Consider the following 25,721-nt stretch of genomic DNA (forward strand, 5'->3'; position numbering starts at 1 on the left):
TGTAAGTTTGCAAATTTGTAATCTTCTCTTTGAGAAAAGAGTGTTCTCAAGAGTTGGGGTATACTCTTGAGGGAATTGTAAGGTTATCTCTTTGGCCTCAAAAGAAAGAACAAATTAGTGAATTTGTTGGAAAATTCTTAGTGTGGATAGCTAAGGTAGTGGACGTAGACTTTGTTTGAGAAAGTCGAACCACTGTAAATCGCTGTGCAATTACTTTCAATTTTCTGCAAAAGCTTTCACAAAATTTTTATTGCCAATTCACCCCCCTCTTGGTCAATTTCGTCATTCGATTAACTCAACAGTTAATCACCCTTTCTTTTAAAACACGGTTTTGGAATTATATTTCGAAGAATGCTCGGGTTTTGAACTATGTTAATTATAAATGATGTATGTAAGATTTTGTGTTAAAAGATAAATTTATAAAATTTTAAGTCGTGAATTTATTCAATTTTAAAGACAAAAAATAAATTATTAATAAAAAATATATAAAAAATATTTAAATTACGTGAGGATTGAAAATTTTCGGAAGTGATTTTCCGTTCCATCCCTGAACTTATAAAATGTAGCGTCTTTGTAAAAGGTAACTATTCATAAAAATCTTTAATTTCGTTTTCAAAACTGATCTGTAAAATTAAAAATCTTTTCATCCATTTAAAAATAGTTTTAACACTATCTTTTTAAACTATTGATGAATATATATATATATTTGTGAAAAATGATAATTTCTTATTTACTTTCACAAATATATATGGAAGGTGAACATATTGGGTCAATATCTAACTATAATTGGGCCAAGATGGATTGGATCTAAACCCTGAATGAAAGTTGGCGAAGATATGATATGTTTGCAGAATATTATTTTATGTGTGTAATTATTGATTATACTAATATAATAAATAATATATTTTCTTATTATTCAAAGTCGATTTTTTATAAATCACATATAGATTATAGATGTATTATTTTATACTAATTTAATATATATGTGAAGAAATTGTAAAATAATCAAATCTGGCTGTATTTCCTGGACTTTCCAAACTTTTCCATCCTACTGAACACTTTATCCAACAGCTGTTGCAAAATAACTTGTCAAGACATGTTCTTATATATATATATATATATATATATATATATATATATATATATAATCTTTGATCCAACAAAGGATTATATATTGATACAAAGTATTTTTTTAATAATTAAATATTTAAATCTGACACTCATGGATCTGTTATACTGTGGAGCTCTAATTAGTTGTTTTTTAAGCCTTTCAGTTTCAAAGTTGCGGCTTTAGTCCTTTGTATGTTAAGCAGCTTAAGCTGATGAAGACAAAGCAAAAGGAAATAAGAAAAATCCCATTTTTCTGCAACTTTTAAAGCTTTTATCTTTAGATTCTATCCCCCCCTTTTTTTAAAGATGAACCCATTTCAGCTCTTGTTCTCTTGAACCCTAAAGTAAAGTTTGTTCCTTGATCTACTTTTGTATGTTGGTCAGAACATGCATTGTAAAGGTTAGCTCTTTCTGTTTTTAAGTTTTTAGATGAAGTTTTGGAAGTTTGGAAGTTTGGGTGGTTGGTGTTGGATGGATGTATGTGGTTTCTTTCTGGTTTTGATCTGCATCTGGTTTGGTTTTTTACTTTTAGGTCCCGGAATTTTTTTATTTGACCTTCCTTTACTGTTTCAAGTGATTTTTCAGCTGAACTGCTCTTTTCTTTTTAAGGATACTTCTGCCTTTTTCTTTGAATTCAGGTTATTGGAAGATGATAAATTGGGGATGAAAAGATTGAGAATTGTAGCTCCTATGAAAATTTTAATTTTTTCTTCTTCTTCCAAGTTTACAACTATTGTTTCTTAAACTGGTGCATTATTGAGTTGAATAATTCTTGTTAATGGCATAACTATATATATTTCAATTCTTTTGGAGTTCAGTCTTGGTTTGTAGGATAGATGTTAGTAGCCTTTAGTAGAAGTAAGCATACCGAAGATGCAGACTTGAGAAAGAGCTGGATGTGCAGTTTATAGTGCAAGTACAGTTCTTTATTGATTGTATTCTGAATTTGGATTTTTGTTTTGCTTTGAGTATGAGTTTTTCGATTTCGTTTTGTTATATCCGAACTAATTATACATATTCTGATTGAATAAATGTCATAACGGGTTTGGCATATCTTTTGAAATGTTGGGGAATATACTGATTTCACATTTCCATCCGTATTCCGTAGTAACGGGAACAAAGATTCAATATATCTGTTATACCTTGCTAGCAAAAGTGCACAAAAATTGAAGAAAGAAAAAAGGTTTGAAGTTTATCTTTTTGTGTGATTTTGTCAATTGAATTATTGGACATTCCTGGAAGCTGTAAACGAAGTTATTTTGCTTTGTGAGAAGAAAGAAAAAGAAAGGGGGTGAGGGATGCTTAAAGCATCATGAAAGAGCATAGTTAGTGCATGCTTATTTTAGGGTAAGATAGAGTTACATTTTTGGAAACCTTTATGTTTGAAACCAACCTATTAACAGCTCATGTATGATTTAGGAAAGAAGTTTTAAGAATCCTTCTAAGAATGATTTGCAGGTTTTAAGATCTTTGGAGCTCTGAAATGTATATTGACAAACAATGTCTGGTTGCAGCATCCGTTTGAGGAGAAAAATAACTATTGTCGTGTTAGTGTTATCATCGTTTGTATAAATCAATTATAGTGACTCATCTGTTAGGGTTTATCTTTCTTTTCTTTGAGGATCAGTTTCCATCACATATACTGATAGTATGGTATGATTAAATAGGAAATCCTTTCTCTTGTTATATCTGAACCATATTCCATATCTATGATGAACTTGTTTCCGGTTGAATAAATTGATTGATGTTAATCCAGTTGGTTTCTTGATTTTGTGGTGTCATAATCCGTGCACGTCATATAACTGTTGGGTGGTTTGATTCTAAAGCATTTATTATGGGGGGATATATCTAATACCATTTATTATTGGTCACATATAGATTGTGCGAAGTGGGATCACATTTAGCAGATTTCATTCAGTGCAGATACAGAAGATCTACATGATGACGGATTTAAGGGGTCACATGATGAGCTCGACATTTTTATGAATGTTTTCTTTGGAAATGATGGTGGCAGCACAATGTGATGAATTGAGATAGTTTAAGGAATTAGAGAAGAAGAAAGCGTAGAGAAAAGAGTAGAATAGAGATACAGAAATAAGATTTCATTCAAAAATATGTCTGATTGCCTTTACACAGTACGTTGTTTTATTTGTTTAAGGTACCAACAAATCTAACTAAATGCCAGCTGTAGATTCCTGCATAACCGCTTTGTTATTTCTTCAGGTATTGGGCCCCCAACTGGGCTGACTGCTTGCTCTTGGACTCAGCTCTCCTGATGGGTAATTCTCTCCTTGTGCTTCTCACGTGATCATTAATCAGGTAACTCATCCCCAATTCATTATCAATCCCTAACCCTTGATTTCCATTTCCCCCAATTTCCTCTTTGTCTCCTTCGCTTCTTCTCTCTTCTCTCTCGATCGTGACAATACCCACCGCTGGAGACGATCCTTGTCCCCAAGGATCAAAGCCTGGAAACTGGCCACGAAGGACAGTATAATCCTCCCAAGTATCGTGTGTTTCGTCAAGGTTTGTCCATCGTACCAACAACTGAGTCACTGGTCTGTTTTGACGATTAATGATTCGTCGTCCCAAAATTTTATATGGCTCTATTTTGAACTGATCTTCTGTATCCATGGCAGGAGGATCCGTAGAGGAAACGACAGAGTCTCCAATATGTTTCTTCAAAAGACTGACATGAAAGACATGATGCAACCTCGATGTCTCAGGTAAGCTCAATCGATAAGCAACTTCCCCGATTCTTTCTGTAATCTTATATGGCCCATAGAACTTCGCTGCTAACTTTAAATTCTTTCGCAGGGCTAATGTCGTCTGTCGATAAGGTTGCAGCTTCAGGTAAACAGAATCCCCAACTTCAAAAACTCTTTCTGATCTGTGCTTGTCTGCTTTTTGTTTCATTCTGTTACTTGCAATCTCAAGTTGTTCCTTAACTAACATTCGCATATCCTCTCTGCTGCGCATTAATTCATTGACAGACTGCACTTTAGTTTCTGTGTACCAAACCATAGTAGGTGGTTTGTACCCATAAAGTGCTTGAAAGGGTGTAATCTTTAGGGCAGAATGGTAGGCAGTATTATACCACTATTCTGCATGAGGCAACCATTTAGCCCAATGTCTTGGTTGAAAAAAACATAAGCTCCTTAGGTATTGCTCCAAACACTGGTTAACCCTTTCTGTCTGACCATCAGTCTCTGGATGGTAAGCAGCACTAAATAGTGTTTTAGACCCCAATTGTTTCATTAGCTCTCTCCAAAAGAGACTAGTGAATGTTTTGTCTCTGTCAGAAATAGCTAATTTAGGCTGTCCATGAAGCTTATAGACATTATCCAAATATAGTTTAGCCACATCAGCTGCAGAATAAGGATGTGATAATGCTAAAAAATGGCTATATTTGGTAAATTTATCAACTACTACCAGAATGCAATTCTTTCGCAAGGATTTAGGTAAACCCTTTATAAAATCCATAGTGATTACCTCCCAAGCCTGTTGAGGAATAGGTAATGGCTGTAAAAGCCCTGGTTTAGGAACATGCTCCACTTTAGTCTGTTGACATACAGAACAAGACCTGATATAAGTTGCCACTATAGATTTCAACTTGGGCCAGTAGAAACAAGCTTTAATCTTCTGATAAGTAGCCTGAATTCCTGAATGACCCCCATGAGGTGAATCATGTAGGGTTTGAAGAATCTGCAATCTTAGAGCTCCAACAACCCCAATATAAACTCTATCCTTAAATCGAAGGATACCTCTAGAGTATTTCCATCTAGAATCTTTATTAGGATTGACAGTTAATACAGAGATCCATTCAGTAGCTACTGAATCCTCCTTATAGCTGTCCTCAACCTGTTGAACCCAACTAGGAATCACCAAGGTAGTACCCATTGCAAAACAGTGAGCTTGATCTTCCCATTGTCTAGAGAGTGCATCAGCCACTATGTTGGATTTACCTTTTCTGTATTGAATAGCATAATCCAAGCCCAATAATTTAGTTAACCCTTTCTTTTGAATGGCAGTGGTTAACTTCTGCTCCAACAGATATTTGAGAGGTTCATGATTTGTTTTAATAATAAAAAGAGTGCTCTCTAGATAATGCCTCCATTTAGAGACTGCTAGTAGAATAACCAAGTACTCTCTTTCATATATGGAGAGTGCAGCATGTCTAGGGCTAAGAGCCTTACTAAGGTAGGCAATAGGTCTGCCATCCTGAGTTAAAACTGCTCCAATGCCTCCTGAACTGGCATCTGTTTCCAAATAAAACTGCTTAGTAAAATCTGGTAAAGCTAGAACTGGAGCAACACACATGGCTTGTTTCAAGTCTTCAAAAGCATGTAAAGCTTCACTGCTCCATTTAAAATTATCCTTCTTAAGCAGTTGTGTCAATGGTGTTGAAAACATTTTGATATTTCGATATAATAAATTAAGTTAAATGAATTTTAAGATTTTCCAAATGATTTTCTAAGTATATTCGATATAATTATTCGAATATCAAAACATTACTCAAAATATTTCAAAAATCATTTTTAATCCTTACTTAAGTGTAAAATTAAGTTTTAATCTTAAAACAATTTCAAAATAATCTTTCAAAGTATTTCGAACCATTTCAAAGCCAAAAATTCCAGATTGCTCAGAGGGAACCGATTCCCCCCAAGGGGGTACCGATTCCCCCCTGAACGGTTTGGCTCCGAGATTTCCAGAATGCTCGGAGGGAACCGATTTCCCCATAGGGGGTATCGATTCCCCCCCTGTTCAACGGTCGAAATATTTGAATTTTACACTTAGGGAACCGATTCCCCATAGGGGGTACCGATTCCCCCCACGCTCCAAACTGTTTTATTAATTGTTTTCACACTAAAACGGCTATATGATCTTCACTAATCATCCCAACGTTCAGAAGTAATTCAAGGTGTATTTAAACAAGTTCTGAAGCCCTTGATCAACAAGAAATCATAGAGAAACAAGAGAGAAAGCATCAAACATCAAGTTTGTGCAAATCAAGCCAATTTTCCTTTCAATATTCATTTTGCTTTCAAGAACACCATTTGTGCTCATTTGTAATTATCTTTGAGTGTTATTTTCTTGTTCTAGAATTGTGCAAACATCTTACCTTGTGAGGTTTTCCTTGTAAGTTTGCAAATTTGTATTCTTCTATTTGAGAAAAGAGTGTTCTCAAGAATTGGGGTATATTCTTGAGGGTGTTGTAAGGTTATCTCTTTGGCCTCAAAAGAAAGAACAAATTAGTGAATTTGTTGGAAAATCCTTAGTGTGGATAGCTAAGGTAATGGACGTAGACTTTGATTGAGAAATTCGAACCACTCTAAATCGCTGTGCAAATTTTTTCAATTTTCTGCAAAAGCTTCCACCGAATTTTTAATTACCAATTCACCCCCCTCTTGGCTAATTCCGTCGATCGATTAACTCAACAATTAGTATCAGAGCCTAACTCATTTGAAGGTTTAATCGTCTCTTGAGTCGATTCAGGAAGAGTTATATCGATTATCAAAGTCATCAATGGCCTCCGCTTCAAACTTCGACTCCGGTCTTGATTCGATGTCCGTCAACAAGCCTCCTTTCTTCAATGGAGCTAACTATGCCTATTGGAAGAATAGAATGATGTACTTCATTCAAGCAAGTGACATGAGAGTATGGAATGCTGTAGAAGAAGGATACATCAAACCTCTCACTCATCCAAGGTTGTGGAGTGAAGGAGAGACAAGAATGTTCCAGCTCAATTCCAAAGCCATCCATATCATTTTTTGTGCTCTTGGACCAGATGAATACGGAAGAGTTTCATCGTGTACAATCGCCAAAGAAATATGTGACAAACTTCAAGTCACTCATGAAAGTACCGATGAGGTAAATAAATCTAAAATTAGTATTCTAACGCATAGCTATGAAAATTTCAGGATGAAACCAAATGAAGATATCAAAGCTATGACGGATAGATTTTCAACGATTGTCAATGGTCTCAAATCATATGGAGAGATTATTTCAAATGAAAAGCTTGTGAGGAAGTTAGTCTACTCCCTCCCAAAATCGTGGCAATCAAAGAAGACGGCAATCATCGAGTCTAAGGACTTAACGTCCTTAACTCTTGAAGAGCTAATTGGGTCACTCCTCACTCATGAAATGATGCTCGAAGATGAGGTGGACCTCGACAAAATTGACGAGACACCAAAGGAGGAGAAGAAGAAAAACATTGGAGTTGCTCTCAAATCCACAAAAGATGAGAGTGATTCGAATAACGATGACGATGACGAGGAAATGGCATTGTTTGCCAAACGGTTCAGAAAAATGATGAGACCTTATCGAGGAAGAAAATTCAAACGAAATGAAAGCCTAAAAAATGAACCGAAAGAAAAGGACCCAATCATTTGCTACGAATGCAAAAAGCCAGGGCATGTTAAATATGATTGCCCACATTTGAAGAAAAATGGTCAATCAAAGAATAAGCACAAGGTTCATGTGGCTACATGGAGCGATGAAGAAAGTTCCGATGAAGAGGAACAAGAAGTAGCTAACTTGTGCTTGATGGCATTTGGGGGAGATTCTAAGGTAACCTCTAACTCATCCGATTTTGATGATTTATCCTATGCTGAGTTATTAGAGGAATATAATGGGTTGGCTTCGGATTATGAGAAATTATTTTTAAAATATAAAAATGATGTTTCAAAATTGAAAAATGAAAACAAACTCGTATCCAAAACTAACAACGATCTTGAAAGTAAAATCAAAGACTTGCAAATCAAACTAGAAGAGTTTGAAAAGAAAAATTTAGATTTGCAAAATTTACTTTCAAAGATTAATGATGATCATCATAAGAAAATTGATGATCTTAAAACTTCTTTTGATAAAGTTGGAACAAAACATTTTGAAAAAGGTGGAAATTCAAAATCCAACTTTGTTAGAAAAAGTTTTAGAAACTACAATCATAGAGATCTCCAAAGAACCTCTAATGGAAAAATCGTTTGAAGTATGTGGGTTCCTAAAGAACTCATTACTACTAAAGATAAAAATATCCTACACAAATAGATACCTAAGGGGATTAGGATTTTGGAAACTAATGAATATGGACCCAAAAGAATTTGGGTACTAAAAATCAAAAATTAATCTATGATTGTAGGGAAAGGAGCATTGCTACAAGGCACGGGAAACAAATTCAAATTCATGGTACCTTGATAGTGGATGCTCAAGACATATGACCGGAGACAAAAGTCGGTTCATTGAGCTTAACGCCAAAAATGGAGAAGTGACTTTTGGAGACAATTCAAAAGGTCACATTGAAGGTATTGGTACAATAGGTAATACCTCTTCCATACAAATTAAGAATGTTTTATATGTGAATGGATTAAAGCATAATATATTGAGTATTAGTCAATTATGCGATAAAGGATTCAATGTCTTATTTGAAATTAATGGTTGTAAAGTCATTGACATTGCATCTAATCGGATTATGCTTGTTGGTCATAGAATAGGGAACATTTACATGGTGCATTTAGTTTCTTTTGATATGACTAATTTATGCCTAGTTGCTAAAGATGAACATGGTAGTTGGTTATGGCATAGGAGACTAGGACATGCTAGTATGAGTGTTTTGCAACGGCTAATTCAAGGTGATTTAGTTCGAGGGTTGCCTAAGCTTAAATTTGATAATGATAAAATCTGTGATGCTTTTGCTAAAAGAAAACAAAAGCGTGTTTCTTTTAAATCTATTAATGACGTATCAACTAGTAGAGTATTACAATTAATCCATGTAGATCTTTTTGGGCCAACTAGAACTACTAGCTTGGGTGGAAAACAATATGCATTTGTCTTGGTAGATGACTATTCTAGATATACTTGGGTTCTATTTTTAAGTACTAAAGATGAAGCATTAGAACAATTCATCACATTTTCAAAAATAATCCAAAATGAAAAGGGTTACTCTATAACTAGTGTTAGGAGTGATCATGGCACTGAATTTGAAAATCTTGGATTTATTGAATTTTGTAATTCTAATAGTATTAGTCATAATTTTTCAACACCTAGAACCCCTCAACAAAAATAGAGTTGTTGAGAGGAAAAATCGAACTTTAGAAGAAATGGCTAGAACCATGCTTTGTGAAAATAATTTGCCAAAATATTTTTGGGCGGAAGCCACAAATACCGCTTGTTATGTTGTAAATCGAGTAATGATTAGGCCAATTTTAAAGAAAACTTCATATGAAATTTTCAAAAATAAAAAGCCTAACATTAGTTATTTTCATCCTTTTGGATGTAAATGTTTTGTTTTAAACAACGGTAAAGAAAACCTTGGCAAATTTGATGCTAAAAAGTGATGAAGGAATTTTTCTGGGTTATTTCTTAAATTCTAAAGCCTATCGTGTATTTAATAAAAGAACTTTAGTTGTAGAAGAGTCTATACATGTTTTCGATGATAATCTCCTTCCGAGGAAGGATTCTTGTGTGAATGATGATGTAGGTGTTATAAATACAAATGATGTTAGACATGAAGTTGGAGAACCATCATTAAAGGAAGAAACGAAAAATGAGGAAACTCATGATCCTCTTGAGAATCCAACCATTGAAGAAAGGGAAGTATCTTATCCAAGAGAGTACAACTATGTCAAGGATGGTGAAATTATAGATGATCCATCAAAAGGGGTAACAACTCGATCTTCTCTTAGAAATATTTGTAATTATGTTGCATTTATCTCATGCATAGAGCCTAAGAATATTAAAGAAGCATTAAATGATGAACATTGGATTATGGCTATGCAAGAAGAGTTAAATCAATTTGAGAGAAGTAAAGTATAGACATTAGTTTAAAGGCCTAGTAATAAATCTACTGTAGGTACTAGATGGGTATTTAGGAATAAGCTTGATGAGAGTGTTAATATAGTGAGAAACAAGGCTAGACTTGTTGCTCAAGGGTATACTCAAGAAGAGGACATAGACTATGATGAAACATACGCTCCCGTAGCTAGGATGGAAGCAATTAGAATGTTATTAGCATTTGCATGTTTTCATGAATTTAAATTATATCAAATTGATGTTAAAAGTGTATTTTTAAATGGTTTTATAAAAGAAGAAGTGTATGTGTAACAACCTCCAAGTTTTGAAGATTCAAAATTTCCATATCATGTTCTTAAATTGACAAAAGCTCTTTATGGTTTAAAACAAGCTCCTAGAGCTTGGTATGAAAGATTGTCAAATTTTTTAATTGAAAAAGGTTTTTCAAAATGAAATGTTGACACTATATTGTTTTTAAAGCATAAAGGTAAAGATTTATTAGTAGTTCAAATTTATGTTGATGATATAATATTTGGTTCTACTAATGATGTTTTTTGCCAAGAATTTTCTAAACTAATGCAAAGTGAGTTTGAGATGAGAATGATGGGGGAGCTCTCATTTTTCTTGGGACTCCAAATCAAGCAAAGAAAAGATGACATCTTCATTAATCAAGCTAAGTACGTCAAAGATATGCTCAAGAAGTTTGAATTAGAAAATGGGAAACCTCATGACACTCCAATGAGCTCTTCAACAAAGCTTGACTTAGATGTAGGAGGTAAATGTGTAGATGTTAAATTATATAGGTCAATGATTGGCTCTTTGCTTTATCTTAACTGCAAGTAGACCGGATATTATGTTTAGTGTTTGCTTATGTGCTAGATTTCAATCATGTCTTAAGGAATCACATTTACTAGCTGTTAAGAGAATCTTTAGATACCTTAAGGACACTCCTAGTTTAGGACTTTGGTATCCTAGAGGCTCTAGCTTTAGTTTGCATGCTTTTTCTGATGCGGATTATGGAGGATGTAAAATAGATAGGAAAAGCACCTCCGGTACTTGCCAATTCCTTGGAAATATGCTGATTTCTTGGTTTTCAAATATGCTGATTTCTTGGTTTTCAAAGAAACTAAATTGTGTTGCATTATCTATCACTGAAGCGGAATATATTTCAGCCGGTAGTTGTTGTGCACAAGTTTTATAGATGAAACAACTTTTTGATTATGGAATTGAAGTAAGTACTATTCCTATCAAGTGCGACAATACTAGTGCTATTTGTCTCACTAAAAATCCCATCCAACACTCTAGAACTAAACACATTGAAATTAGACATCACTTCATTAGAGACCATGTCACTAAGGAAGATGTAGTTCTAGAATTTGTTGATACTTTGCACCAATTAGCGGATATCTTTACAAAACCCTTAGACAAGGAAAGATTTTGGACACTTAGGAGAGAATTAGGTTTGACCAACCTATCTTCACTTAGTGTTTAAAATAATTTTAGCACTTTTAATAATAAATGAAAAATGCTTATAATAGTAATTTTTGATTGCATTCATTGCTATTAGTTAGGGGGAGTTTATGATTCTTAATAAAAAAAATTAATTTTATGTTTAAATATCGTTTAAAAATTAGTTTAATTATTTGAACATAATTAATTTTCAATATATGAGTTGCCAATACCACTAGAGGAAATTAATTTAGCATTTGAGTGTTAAAATCGGGATTTAGCATTTGGTGCAGAAGGAATCGATCCCCCCTTGAGGGAACCGATTCCCTTTGAAGGGAACCGATTCCCCCACAGGGGAATCGATACCCCCCTGGGGTTCTGTTAAAATCGGGCAAGAACACCCAAAACCCCAAAATCGCAAAATCTATTCCGCCGTTTCTCACCCTCAAACACTCAAATCTCCATTCTTGCCTCAAATCATTGATTTTAATCGAAAATCACTTCAAATATCATCTCCTACACTTGCAATCATCATTAAAATCGTTGCAACAACATCTAAAAAAAAAATTTGTAGTTTTTCAAATCATTGTGTTTTGATTAAATTATGTTGTTATGAAAACTATAAATATATTGTTTCTCAAAACCATATTAAAAAAAAAAAAGTTTTTCAAAAACTTTGCCCATTAAGATTGATTTAGAGAACCTTGAAATATAGAGGACTCAATTGAGTTTTGGGATTAATTGAATTGTATACATTTGTTTTTAAAATTGCAGGTTATCCAATCTATTCTGATTTCCTTCACCATGTCTAATCCTAAACGTGCTAGGTCTTCATCTAGTCTCCAAATCCTCCACCTATTCCAATTTCTAATCCTAATCCCATCTATTCTAATTTCTAATCCTAATCCTATTGATCCTAATTTGACTATCCAAAATTCGTGTTTCAATCATCATGGTTTTAGAAATCATCGTTTTTGGTATTATCAATATTTCAACTCTTATAAAATCCGGGAAGAACGTATTCCTTCTCGTCAAGCTATGTTAGCTATCAATTTTAAATATCTTCCTTTTTTACAAGAGTGAAAATTTGATAAACTCTTTGACCTTGAACCCATCGTTTACCATCAACTTGTTCGTATTTTCTATTCTAATGCTGTTTGTGTTAAAGACCAAACTGAAACCGAAACCGAAACCGAAACAATAGGAATTCGTTCCTACCTTCTAGGACAATTCTTATATATTGACTCGGCTTACATAGCCAATACATTCGGATTAGATAATGAAGGGATTTCAAATGAAAAACAGGTTTTATGATCTCGTTATAAAAGAAGGGATAGTGCAAGTGTCCTAGACTTTCATGAACGTTTTCTTCATCTAATGATTTCTTGGTAGTTTCGACCATCTGGAGGTCGTTATTCTACTCTTAGAGCCTTAGATCTTTGGTGGTTACATTGTTTCGAAAACAATATTAAAATCAACCTATCTCAGATTATTTTTGCTGAAATTGTTGAAACCGTAAATCTTGTTCTTAATAAAAAACTTTGTTCATCTCTTGTTTACGGTTGTATTTTGAGTAATCTGTTTTCCAAAGCTGGGCTTAGAGTCGGTCTAGATGCCGTTTTTCCTCTTAAGAAACAAATTAACCTTCTTTCCTTAACGAGAGCGGGATGGATTAAGGATAAGGAAACCGGGGAATGGGTTCGATCTTCTGCAACTACTCCGGGAGCTAGTTTTTCACAAGCTCCACCCGAAGCTGACGAAGATCTCGAGCTTGAGCAATTAATGCGAGACATTGACGAAGCTAAAGATGAACCTGAGCAGCCGGAGGAGCAGCCCGAAGAGCAAGCACAACAATCGACTCAAATGCCTCTATATTTTCAATCCTTTATGGAGACATTTGATTATCGATATGCGACCATGGATTCGCGCTTTAATGCTATAGAGTCCCATTTATCCACAATGGGAGCTCAACAATTAGAGATTCTCCGAGAGATGCGAACAAACAACGCTTCAATGAATGAACGTATTGATGCACTCTCACACGAGATGGCCGCTATGCGAGCTCGTTTTCCTCCTCCCGATCTTCCTACGGATGTTTGATTCTATATTTTGCTTTGAACTCCAAACTTATTGTTTTAACATTTTGAATATTTTTGGAATGTTTGAATTTGTGGATTGTGAATTTGTTTGGATTTATGGATGGTGTGAACTTATATGTTTAGTGTGATTTATTCATTATTGCATCATTTACATCATTATTAGCAATATGACCAATTTTGCTATATCACATTGTTTATGAATATTGATTATGGAACTAATGGCTAACGTTTCTCTTGATTGTGATCTTAGTAGCTTATGCATACATATACCTAATCAACTGGCTAAATGATTTACACGTTTCTTTGAATCTTTTTGATTTAACAAAAAGGGGGAGAAGTGTGTGTTTTTAAAAAAATGATAAATGGGAGAAGTGTTAAAGTAAGGGGGAGTAATCTCAAAACTTGATTTCAAAATCTTAAAATTACTAAAATGTTTTGTTATATCAAAAGAGAGAGATTGTTGAAACATTTTGATATTTCGATAACAAATTAAGTTAAATGAATTTTAAGATTTTCCAAATGATTTTCTAAGTATATTCGATATAATTATTCGAATATCAAAACATTATTCAAAATATTTCAAAAATCATTTTTAATCCTTACTTAAGTGTAAAATTAAGTTTTAATCTTAAAACAATTTCAAAATAATCTTTCAAAGTATTTCGAACCATTTCAAAGTCAAAAATTCCAGATTGCTCCCCCCTGAACGGTTTGGCTCCGAGATTTTCAGAATGCTCGGAGGGAACCGATTCCCCCATAAGGGGTACCGATTCCCCCCTGTTCAACGGTCGAAATATTTGAATTTTACACTTAGGGAACCGATTCCCCATAGGGGGTACCGATTCTCCCCACGCTCCAAACTGTTTTATTAATTGTTTTCACACTAAAACGGCTATATGATCTTCACTAATCATCCCCAACGTTTAGAAGTGATTCAAGGTGTATTTAAACAAGTTCTGAAGCCCTTGATCAACAAAAAATCATAGAGAAACAAGAGAGAAAGCATCAAACATCAAGTTTGTGCAAATCAAGCCAATTTTCCTTTCAATATTCATTTTGCTTTCAAGAACACCATTTGTGCTCATTTGTAATTATCTTTGAGTGTTCTTTTCCTGTTCTAGAATTGTGCAAACATCTTACCTTGTGACGTTTTCCTTGTAAGTCTGCAAATTTGTAATCTTCTCTTTGGGAAAATAGTGTTCTCAAGAATTGGGGTATATTCTTGAGGGTGTTGTAAGGTTATCTCTTTGGCCTCAAAAGAAAGAACAAATTAGTGAATTTGTTGGAAAATCCTTAGTGTGGATAGCTAAGGTAGTGGACGTAGACTTTGATTGAGAAAGTCGAACCACTCTAAATCGCTGTGCAAATCTTTACAATTTTCTGCAAAAGCTTCCATCGAATTTTTAATTACCAATTCACCCCCTCTTGGTTAATTCCGTCGATCGATTAACTCAACAAATGGTTTACTGATAGTTCCATAATTCTTTATAAATCTCCTGTAATATCCTGTCAATCCCAAAAATCCTCGCAAAGATTTTAAAGATTTAGGAATAGGCCAATTCCTCATAGCTTCCACCTTAGTAGGATCAATTGAAACTCCAGCAGCTGATATAATATGACGCAAATACTCTACCTGAGTCTGTCCAAAGAAACATTTGGACATCTTGGCAGGCATTAGTAAGCCCAAAAGGCATTACCTTGAATTCATAATGACCCTGATGAATTCTGAAAGCTGTCTTGTAAATATCCTCAGCTTTAATTCTGATTTGCCAATAACCAGACCTGAGATCAATCTTAGAAAAGTAAACTGCTCCATGTAATTCATCTAAGAGATCCTCCACAACAGGAATAGGAAACTTGTCCTTCATAGTCATACTATTTAACTTTCTGTAATCAACACAGAATCTCCAAATCCCATCATTCTTCTTTATAAGAAGACAAGGAGAAGCAAAAAGACTTTTGCTAGGTTGAATAATAGAAGAAGAGAGCATGGTAGCTATCTGTTTTTCCACTTCCTCCTTCTGATTATGTGGAAATCTGTAAGGTCTTAAATTTATAGGAGCAGACTCAGGTTTTAAAGGAATTGCATGATCATGATTCCTTATAGGTGGTAGACCTGTAGGTTCATCAAAAACAGACTGATATTTGTCTAAGAGGGGTTGTAGAGTTGCAGGAACAGTCTTAGAATCCTCATACATAGATAACAGTACCATATGGCCAAAAATAGCAGAATCAGAGGCTGTCATTTTTAATAGTGTAGCCCCTGAAATTTGTTACAAAACATTTGAGGTTTGCTGGCCATGTATAACAATGTTTTCATCTTGGTGGACAAAACTGAGAGTCAATTTGTTGAAGTCCATCAAAATTGGACTGAATAACTTCATCCAGTCAACCCCTAACACCATATCACTGCCACCCAATTTTAGGAGTCTAAAGTCATGAACAAAAGAATGTCCTTGCATCTGCCATTCAACCTTATTACACCTAGCTGAACTATAAAGTTGCTGTCCATTAGCCACTGTAATAGCTAAAGGATAAGGTGTATTTACTAGAATACCAGCATCAGCCCACTGAGGTGTTAGGAAACTGTGGGTACTACCACTGTCAATCAAAATATTCAATGGTCTCCCTTGAATAGTGCCCTGAATCCTTAATGTATTATGGCCAATACACCCAGTGATAGCATTCATTGAGATAGTTTAAGGAATCCTTGTTTCACCAGCGCTGTCAATTCTTCCATCTGCTTCTGCAACCCAGCTAAGTCTTCTGCCATATTCTGATTTTTCTTGGGCATTCCACCAACTTGCCAGAATCCGAGGCTCTAATACCAATTTGTGATGAATTGAGATAGTTTAAGGAATTAGAGAAGAAAGCGTAGAGAAAAGAGTAGAATGGAGATACAGAAATAAGATTTCATTCAAAAATATGCCTGATTGCCTTTACACAGTACGTTGTTTTATTTGTTTACAAGGTACCAACAAATCTAACTAAATGTTAGCTGTAGATTCCTGCATAACCGCTTTGTTATTTCTTCAGGTATTGGGCCCCCAACTGGGCTGACTGCTTGCTCTTGGACTCAGCTCTCCTGATGGGTAATTCTCTCTTTGTGCTTCTCACGTGATCATTAATCAGGTAACTCATCCCCAATTCATTATCAATCCCTAACCCTTGATTTTCATTTCCCCCAATTTCCTCTTCGTCTCCTTTGCTTCTTCTCTCTTCTCTCTCGATCGTGACACACAAGTAAAAAGCATCTTAATTTTGAATCTGAGCAAAGCAAGAAATTAGATATATCACAGTGTTCTAATAGTGCAAACTCAGCTGTAACAAGCTGGTCTTGCTCAAAAAAATTATGCCAGGAGGTTAATAATGCAGGAATTGAGAGTTGTGGTGGAGTTTCTGCTTTAGGTAGCTTTCCCGAAAGATTTAGTCTGGCAGAGACAGATGACTTGAATGGGAGTGTCAAGCGAATGAAGTTTTCGGCGGCTGAAGTTTCTTGGGGTAAAGCAGAAAGGCGAACGATTTTGAATGCACCATTGCGGCAGAACACAATTATTACTGGTTTGTCTTCAACACCTATGGATTCTATTTGCCAAACAGTTATGGTCCCTTTAGTTGAATCATCTGCTAAGGGGGTTACATCTAGTTGCTGTCTGTTGAAGCGGCATGTGGGAAAGGGCAGAGGTAAAGCTACAGCTTCACCTGTTTTGCAGGAGAGTTTTGCATCAAAGCTTGTGGTTTCTAGTCCGGCCACTGGCATGGAGAAGTTCGAGTCTCCTTTATATGCGGAGGAAAAACTTAGTGGATTTCAATCATCTGGAGCGGAGGGTTGTATTTTTCTGGGGCACTGGGCTCTAAGAAGGATCCTCGTCCTCTTCTTCAGCGACCTGTTTTTCACATACTAAAACAGGCTGGTCTATTGAGAGACTGCAGGACTTATGTGGAACCAGTTTATAGATCACCTGAGGGGAGGCTATTTCGTGAATTCCCTAATGTTTGGAGGTTTTTTGGCCAGGTTCAGTTGGTTGATAGGCACATGGATAATTATGGTAAGAAATGGACTGATATTGATCAGTTCTGGTCTGATCTATTAGATATGTTGACGAGCATTGAGAAAGAATTTAACCAATCTCATACATTGGCCCATTATTGGACTATATTAGACCCCTTTGTAAATGTTGTATTCGTTAACAGGAAGATTGGTTCATTAAGAAAGGGAGATGAGGTTAAAGCAACGAGCAGTTAGCTATTCAAAAGAACAAGAAAACTGATGCTGTTTTAGCACGGAGAAAAAACATTACTAAAACAAAAGTTCTGTTCTCAGGGTCATATGCCAACTCAGCTTTGTGATTATTCTCTGGCTGCTGAAAGCTCATTGACAGCTTCTGTGAGGAGTTACGATACCTGTAACGGGCTATCTGGCAATGGAAGTTTGTCAAAATTCTATGATAAAACGAGTAGTCATTGGATAAAAAGGTTATTCCAATCTATATTAATATATTTTAGGTAAATAATTTCTTACAGTTTAATTAATTAAACTTTTTAAAAAGTATTGATGGTTTAAATATTATAAAATATAAAAGTCGAATGATATTTTTTAACTATATTTTTTTTTATAAAAAATCATTTATATTTCTATTTTTTATTTTAAGTTTTAATCTTCGAATTTCTATTTTTCGTTAAATTATATAAACTGAAAAAAATGATAAACTCATTGAATTGATATCAATTACTTTTATTTTACTTTTTTAATATGAATATTAATTGTTTTTGTTGAATTTAATAAAAAACAAAAACCGAGGGCTATAATAGAGGATAAACATCATTAAGTAGAAAAATAAATTATTTACTTAATTCACAAATTGTTGAAAATAAAATATTTACTTAATTCACAAATTGTAAATTACTGTTACGACGGTAAACCTCTGTTAGAATTTTGAATATTTTCTCGCTGTTGAAGAGTTAAGACTGAGCACACATTTATCAAAAACATTCTTTCAACATAAACGCATTTGTATGTTTTTTTCAAAGAAAAAATTTGAAAAAAAAGCGTACCCAAATCTGCATCCGAATACGTCGGACAGAGATGAGTAAACTGAATTTGAAATAACCATATTCGAGAATAAATTAATCCCTTAGTTCATCACTTGGGAATTTCACAATAACAATGTGTATTATCATACAAGTTCAGAGACTGCTTCCAACCCCGATAATGACTTCAACAGGTACCAACTGGAAGCTTTTTGCAAATATCAAACTCTTTCAAACATCATTCGTCTAAATTTCGTTATGAAATTGACATTGAGCAGCTTACAATGTTATTTTATGAGGGAAGACGATTCCACAGGTCTTCATGCACCGCTCGCATATAAGCGGGTCCATTCCTTAGCTGCAAAAAAAAAATTGAATCAAGTAACAGTATCATAAGAATAATAGTGAATCATCCTTGAGCCGATCCTGATTATCTAAGACTGTAACTATAGATTTTACCTGTCTCAACGGCTTCTGCCTCATTTGACTTCCAGTGCTTAGCAATATTTTCAGAAAGCGGATCATCGGGATTTGGAGCACTCAAAAGTGCCTGGATGCTGAAGTAACACTATTTTGTCAGTTTAGTATATCCTAAAACTCAAGACAATGCCATAAATAAAGATAACGTCTACAATCCAGACACAAATGAAACCACGCCTAGAGTATTAATACGCATTTTCTGTTTGAAAAAACAAATAAGCCTTCCCATAACCAAAAAATAAAAATAAAAAACCCTACATAAATAGGCAGTGCAGGAAAGCAATATTCAACTTCCCTGTTTACTTGTAAGACCTAATTTTCCCGGCAACATGAAAATGTGTTATAAATATGTTTCAGCAGGCATTATACAGTCAAGACCATGTGACCTATACTTGAAAAAACAAATAAGCCTTCCCATAACCAAAAAATTAAAATAAAAAACCCTACATAAATAGGCAGTGCAGGAAAGCAATATTCAACTTCCCTGTTTACTTGTAAGACCTAATTTTCCCGGCAACATGAAAATGTGTTATAAATATGTTTCAGCAGGCATTATACAGTCAAGACCATGTGACCTATACTGGTTTACTGTTTACGACAGAGATACATCTTACAAAGACTAATAATACCTCAAAAGTACAGTTCGGATCTGGAGTGCTGGACTCCATTTGTCTTTGAGAATGTCAAGGCATATTCTCCCAAGCTGCAAGAATGTTTAAACCTTAGAGCCAAAAGGTTACATCTTTCACACCATATAATAAGGACAAAAGAAGGAACAGGTGCCAACCTTATCAATGTTAGGATGGTATATCTTTGTAAGAAATCGAACCTGTTACAAAAATTTGGTTAAGGTGGACAAAAATGCAAAGTAAACCAAAAAGGATGCCATTCATGGATGCTAGAAAGCTTCTGCGAATAGAGAACAATAAATTGAAGCTGAATTCCAACCACTGTCAGTTGGCAATTCTATGAATATACCACATTCATGAATCACCAGTGCAAGAGAAGCAAATGGTAAGTTGCAATTCACTGCGTTAACAGAAGGACATAAATGAAGTGGCTACAAATTATAAAAGATACTGGGGGTAGAGAGCATTCAAAAATATTTTTTTAATTTACCACATATCAAGAAAGAATAAGCAGATTTACTAGAGCAAAACCTCACAAGCCAAAGGCAATTAACTACATTCCAAAATCACCAAGTAAGAAACAGATTTCTCTATAATGCAAACCGAAGCATTCTAAATCATATTAAGATTTCTCAGATGAAGCCAATTAATACCATATGCAAGAATCAACAATCCACCTTACAAACGATAGATGCAGAAACATGAATTCCTGCTAGTTTTACGAATGAGTTAAAGTCATACCTTGGGAGCAGCCATGGGATATTCTTCAGGCAAAAATAGTTCCAACTTGAAAACCCCTCCTAAAATCTCAAACAGGAAAAGGTGTCATTTCCTATACATAAGTGCGACATTAATTACATAATGTAACCAACGAAAGAAAAAGAGATGCTACAAACAACATTCCTAACTGGACTAAGCACCGCATAAGACAGAAAAACATGCTAATTTAACCTAAGCTTCAAGACTGAAAACACTGGGCCATTTTTTCCTTCAAAAAGATGGAAAACAAGCAAGAAAATAAGAAAAATGACACAGGAAAACCATTTTATAAAAAACTTTCCAAGTTTAACCATAGTTCTTACAGAAATCATTTTAATGATAAAAGATAATCTGCATTGGTACCCCTCTTTACGATTTTAACCAGCCCAGTCCAACAATTATCCAATCAACTGTAAAATTTTACAAATTCCAACACAAATAAAAAATATTTGCAACAATGAGATGAAAATATCAACTACCTTCGTATGGAGACTGTGTGGGACCAAGGATCATCACATTGAAATATCGCATATTATCCTCTGAAGGTGAAGCACTAATTCCCGGTGCTATCATAATAAAAAAGAATTAAAAAAAACTCTTAATAAAAAGTCAACTTATTAATCAAAACTCAACAATAATTTCTATTTAAAACAGTAAAGAAAAAGCAAAGTAATTACCCGGTTCACTTAGGAGACGCTGTGTTTCCTGTTAAGATCAAAATGAAGAAACCATAATTAAAGTACGAAAAATAAACAAAATTCTCACAAAGGAAATGCTTTCTTCAATCTCAGAAAACGATCTTGGAACAATTAGCAGAGGACTTTGATTCATCAAAGCCCTAAAAACTTCAGTTACCAACCAAACTCTAGAAACGCAGAAAATTAGAAACGAAAACAAAAGAATTGAGATAGAGAAATAGGGTAGATCAAGAAGGATCGTATGAAAGATCGAAATAGTAACCTTGATGATTCTTCGAGGAAGATTACTATTGGCCATTTGCGAGCCTCGATTGATGAATGAACAGGGAAAGGAAAACAGATATAGGGAAATAAGGTTTGGAGAATTGAGAGATGGAGAGAGAAGATTCGAGAATAAAAGCAGAGTCAAGAAGAAATGACTCTCTTAACGTGTTTTAGGCAGTCTCTATTATTATTTTTAGAGTAAACTACACATTTAATACCTGAACTATTATTTTTATTCCGTTTTAATACTCAAATTTTATTAATTTTTAAAATCATACTTACCGTCTAGTTTATGTTTTAATTTGATAACACACCCTAAAAAATTAATATAACCACTGCATGACATTTTGTATTTTTTTTTATGATGAGATGATATTATCTTATGATGACACGTCAATATCAACATTAAGTTTTTGACGCAGTAAATGTTAGATATGATTTTGAAAAAAAATATAAGTAGCAAAATGAAACAAAAATAATAGTTTATATATTAAATGTGTAGTTTATCCTTATTTTTAATGCTAAACTGCTTATTTAGTCAACCAATTATCTTATTTCAATTTTGATCTTTCAACTATTAATTTTTTTAAATCATACGTAACGTTATGTTTAATTTTTATTTTAATCAATTATTATTAGGTTTGATCGTTGACTTAACGAAAATGATAACATGAAATGATATAATAATAATTTTAGTCCTCAAAACTCATTCTGTAAAGTTGGTTTTAGTTTGAAATAATTCAAAAAAAAATCCCCAATTGTTGGAAATCTTTCACTTTGGTCTAACCTAAAATCCCAAAATTCATCTCCCAAATCCCGATTGTTGTCATCTGCGTTTGCCGAGCTGCCACCTTCATGACACTATGTCAGTCGCACATCCCTCTTTAACCCCTTACAACATGACGGCAAGTGAATGATTGTAAGATTGTTTGTGTCTGAATGTCGTCGCACACCTCGTACTAGGTTTTCGACAAACGATTAAAAGCTGGGGCTAGTAGACGTCGAGCAGCCGTGAGAGCGACAGATGGGGGGAGAGAAAATCAATGAGAACGACGGAAGGATGGTGTCTAAAGGGTGTGTATGTTTTGCAGAAGAACAATGATAGTGGCGGATGGGTAGAGATGTTGTTACGACGACGACGGTAAGCAAATCTGCGATGGGAGTCTGGGAGAGGCCATTGTCTTTGAATATACTTATATCCAAATTATACTCGTGTTTGATATTCGTACCAGCCTAAGTAACATACTCAAGTAACAAAGTTTGCATACAACACAAATTAACATATCCAATTCTCATAATCTTATAACTGAAATGTACATAATCTAAGAGGCAAGTATCAAAACTAATTATTTTTCGTTCGCAAAATAAAATATTCTATTTGGATTGATACGGGCCAATTTCTAATATTCAATAAAACCATTTTCATTGTGCAAATCAAGAATCCAGTAAGACAAGTGACTAATTTCCATTGATCAACTACATGAGATGCTTACATTCCAAATGATTTTTTACTGCAGTTGTTTCTCACTTTATCATGAAGAATGGTGTAGTTTGAGCTGCTTACATCCCTAGTGTAGCAAGATTTACGGCCATCATACTTGTACATTTGGTGAATATTTCCATCTCCATTGACAACCAGGTTATCCTTCACAACCATGAACCCTTTTCCCTTCTGCAGATTCTTCACTTTATCTTTAACCCTCTTTTCATTGAATCCCAACGTGATATTAGCTACAGTCAATGAAGTTCCATTTCCTTGGTTGCTATAATCAGAGTGTATCTTGAACAGAAACCTCTTGAGTGATTTCTTCGATTTCGGATTAGACCCTGTCTTTTTAGTATGAACTTTGTCATCGAAATGGATCTTTTGGTTCACAATCTGCAGATTTCCATCCTTGGTCATCACCATAGAGTTTTTATAACTTAGTTTTTGGGTTGATTTTGTTGTGATTTTCCCATAGCTTGATTTGATCCAGCCAGTTGAGGATATGGATCTAGTTGCTTTTGTAACAAATTTTCCATTCAAACCATGAAATTCTGTCACAGAAGAAACACCAAGTGGAGCATTTTTATGGTGCAGAAGCTTCCCTTTGGTCTTTGAGCTTTTGCAGTCTAACCAAAGGTGCAAATTTGCATCAATATACCACACATTCAAGGCATTTGTGACACTGAAACTTATAATGTGTGATTTCCCATCCAATAATTTACCTAAAAATGGGGTTATTTCAATGTCATAAGTTGGGAGATCAAATGAACCAATGGCACTAATGGGTCTCCACAAGAGAGGAATGATTCCACCTGTGTAAACCACAGTAAAGGGCCAGATAGCACCAATAAGTTCACCATCTACACTCACCAAAACTTCCCTAAATGGTCCATTTCCAGGAAAATCTGTGAGATTATTAGCAACAATATACTCACTTGGAGGATTTCCATACCAAAACTCATCTTGCTCATGGAAAGAAGCATAGACTTCCAACACAGCCTTATAAACATTCCGAGGAATTTCGAAGTTCTTCCCTTTTACATCAGTAGCATTCTCAATCTCAAACCACAATCCATCATTCAATGGCAAATCCCTGGAAAAGGGTATGATTAAATCAGCCTTGGATCGAATCCCAGACCCTAAATCTCCTTCTTTTTCCTTGAAAAGATTCTGTTTTTCTTCTGCAGGGTAAAAATGAAGACTTATATTGACACGGTAAACACCGGTATAAGTTTCGTCGATAAGATTTCCGACATAGACAGAAAAAGGCTGAGTCTTGTTCATCAGAAGCAATGATGAATATCTAGTTACATCCTTCTGGACACTCCAAACAATCCCAGTAGATCTAGGCTCAGCTGTGCAGCTCCTCAGAAGCTCCACTCCAGACAACCAAACTCCGAAAATCCTATCGAATTGCCTTCCTTTACATGTTGCATTCCATTCCAGGACAATCCTAGAGAAATCTCGAAATGGACAGTTAGATGGGAAGGTGTAGTTTGCTATAACAGGAGATTTGCCGTAAGTGTAGCCAAAGTCATGTTGTAGAACAGTGAGGGAACATGGCTTGGTGTTCGGGACATCGATTGGCTTGGTGACTTCGAAAAAGAGGGTTGGTGGTGCAATGGTGGCAACGGTAGATGATTGTTGGGGGAGACGGGTTGATTTCAGGAGGGTTTTGGATTGGTGGAGATTTGCTCGGCTGAAAAGAGGGTTGAGAAACAGAAGGGGAAGCAAGAAGAGAAAAGGGAAGATGGAGGAAGCCATTGATGGTGACTGGCGGGGAGAAGAAACTGTTGGTTTGAAGATTTTTTTGAAGGAAAAAAAAGAGAAATTAAGCTAAGAAATAAATCAGGTCCAGCAGGATGATCCTACAAAAGATTACATTCACATGTTGGCAGAAAATATTAGTTAAAATGGTGTAGTATTTCACTCCTTTCATACATAAAATTGGCATGATTAATTCATATATATATATATATATAAAGATCATTTCCATAATTGTTTTCAGATCTTATTATACTAAAAATATATATGATTTCAATGATATTACATCTGTAATCATAAAAAAAGTATATAAAAAATAATATTACATCTGCATTTTGATTTGTTTAGCTACATATACAGAGGATCCTGGAATATTAGATATGCATGAAATTTGTATATTGATATAAAGATAGGATTAGCATGAATTAAGTTACTTCAGTGATTAGAGGGATAATTGTTATTCCTAAATGTTCTAGATTTGAACATCTTATCTTGCAATACAAGGAAGGAAAGATGAGATTAGAGATGACAATTTGACTTAAAGTATGAATCTAATCTTATAGGATTGATTTTTTTTTTTTGAAATTTAGATTCAGATTAGGCTTTGTAAATGATTTTTTTAAATTCAGATTCAGATTAGGTTTTGTGAACGATGAGATCGGTTTTTGGATCGGATTTAAATGTAGAGCGAAAAATACTTGACCAGAAAATAATAGTATAATTGACCTTTATATATTTATGAATAATTGCTATAATTCTTCTCTCTATATATTCTTTTTCCTTTCAATTAAGTCCTTAGTTTATTTACTCTTTTGGTCATTCCCCTTTAATCTCACTTTAAAAATCTCATTTTAAGGCGACTTGAGTCCAATTCTCTCTCGATTAGGCCCATATCTTGTCCACCAAATCTAATCACTCTCTAATCGATTCATAAACATCTTGAGTCAACATAGATGTTGACTCAAAAATTCTAGTCGTTACAACTCTACACTCCTTAAAAAAAAAGTTGTCCTCCAAATTTACATGAATCAAAGAGATATATACTGAAATTGCAGACTCCTCTCACTCTTATGTAACGTCTTCGACTCTATGATTCCTTCACAAGACTTATACTAGGGAAATCCTTTTATTCCAAAGTCTTTGATATCTTTGGTTAGGATATTCA

General features: G+C 34.5%; 3 protein-coding genes across 8 annotated transcripts; 1 reads left to right on the plus strand and 2 right to left on the minus strand.

Annotated features, from left to right (window-relative positions):
* Nucleotides 1-1,225: 1,225 nt before the first annotated feature.
* Nucleotides 1,226-17,894, plus strand: LOC120163427 (increased DNA methylation 1-like). 6 transcript variants are annotated; one of them, XR_005519651.1, is made up of 7 exons: nt 1,226-1,510; nt 2,989-3,245; nt 3,334-3,636; nt 3,750-3,836; nt 3,928-3,963; nt 16,482-16,577; nt 16,821-17,889. XR_005519651.1 is itself a non-coding variant. In XM_039173366.1 (4 exons), the coding sequence occupies exons 1-4, from the start codon at nt 1,498-1,500 to the stop codon at nt 17,188-17,190; spliced, it is 459 nt and encodes a 152-aa protein (XP_039029297.1). In that variant the 5' UTR covers nt 1,226-1,497; the 3' UTR covers nt 17,191-17,894. The 6 variants fall into 6 exon arrangements, 3 of the variants coding, with proteins under 3 accessions (XP_039029297.1, XP_039029296.1, XP_039029295.1); XR_005519650.1 differs by having other exon boundaries at nt 16,482-17,889; XR_005519649.1 differs by lacking the exons at nt 3,334-3,636; nt 3,750-3,836; nt 3,928-3,963; nt 16,482-16,577 and having other exon boundaries at nt 3,034-3,130; nt 16,690-17,494; nt 17,640-17,891.
* Nucleotides 17,895-18,545: 651 nt separating this feature from the next.
* LOC120163432 (ubiquitin-conjugating enzyme E2 35) lies at nt 18,546-21,440 on the minus strand. Its single transcript, XM_039173369.1, has 8 exons — nt 21,305-21,440; nt 21,022-21,049; nt 20,824-20,910; nt 20,327-20,385; nt 19,744-19,785; nt 19,586-19,659; nt 18,936-19,033; nt 18,546-18,834 (listed from the first exon to the last, which is right to left on the minus strand). Exons 1-8 carry the CDS (start codon nt 21,338-21,340, stop codon nt 18,797-18,799), a joined length of 462 nt encoding a protein of 153 aa, XP_039029300.1. The 5' UTR covers nt 21,341-21,440; the 3' UTR covers nt 18,546-18,796.
* Nucleotides 21,441-22,795: 1,355 nt separating this feature from the next.
* LOC120163411 (peptide-N4-(N-acetyl-beta-glucosaminyl)asparagine amidase A-like) lies at nt 22,796-24,556 on the minus strand. Its single transcript, XM_039173351.1, has one exon. It carries the CDS (start codon nt 24,554-24,556, stop codon nt 22,796-22,798), a length of 1,761 nt encoding a protein of 586 aa, XP_039029282.1.
* Nucleotides 24,557-25,721: the final 1,165 nt, after the last annotated feature.

This window comes from Hibiscus syriacus, unplaced genomic scaffold (assembly GCF_006381635.1).
Source record: "Hibiscus syriacus cultivar Baekdansim isolate YM2019G1 unplaced genomic scaffold, ASM638163v2 tig00111445_pilon, whole genome shotgun sequence".
Taxonomy (NCBI): domain Eukaryota; kingdom Viridiplantae; phylum Streptophyta; class Magnoliopsida; order Malvales; family Malvaceae; genus Hibiscus; species Hibiscus syriacus.

Bases quoted from the DNA above. Each gene is read 5' to 3' on its own strand.
- LOC120163427 (XM_039173364.1), top strand. The intron at 3,131-16,689 runs GTGATGAATTGA...GTGACACACAAG, and splicing joins AATGATGGTGGCAGCACAAT to TAAAAAGCATCTTAATTTTG.
- LOC120163432 (XM_039173369.1), bottom strand. From the start codon at position 21,340: ATGGCCAATAGTAATCTTCCTCGAAGAATCATCAAG. The intron at 20,911-21,021 runs GTAATTACTTTG...TTATTATGATAG, and splicing joins GCGTCTCCTAAGTGAACCGG to CACCGGGAATTAGTGCTTCA. The intron at 19,786-20,326 runs GTATGACTTTAA...TTTTTGTAACAG, and splicing joins ATCCCATGGCTGCTCCCAAG to GTTCGATTTCTTACAAAGAT.
- LOC120163411 (XM_039173351.1), bottom strand. From the start codon at position 24,556: ATGGCTTCCTCCATCTTCCCTTTTCTCTTCTTGCTTCCCCTTCTGTTT.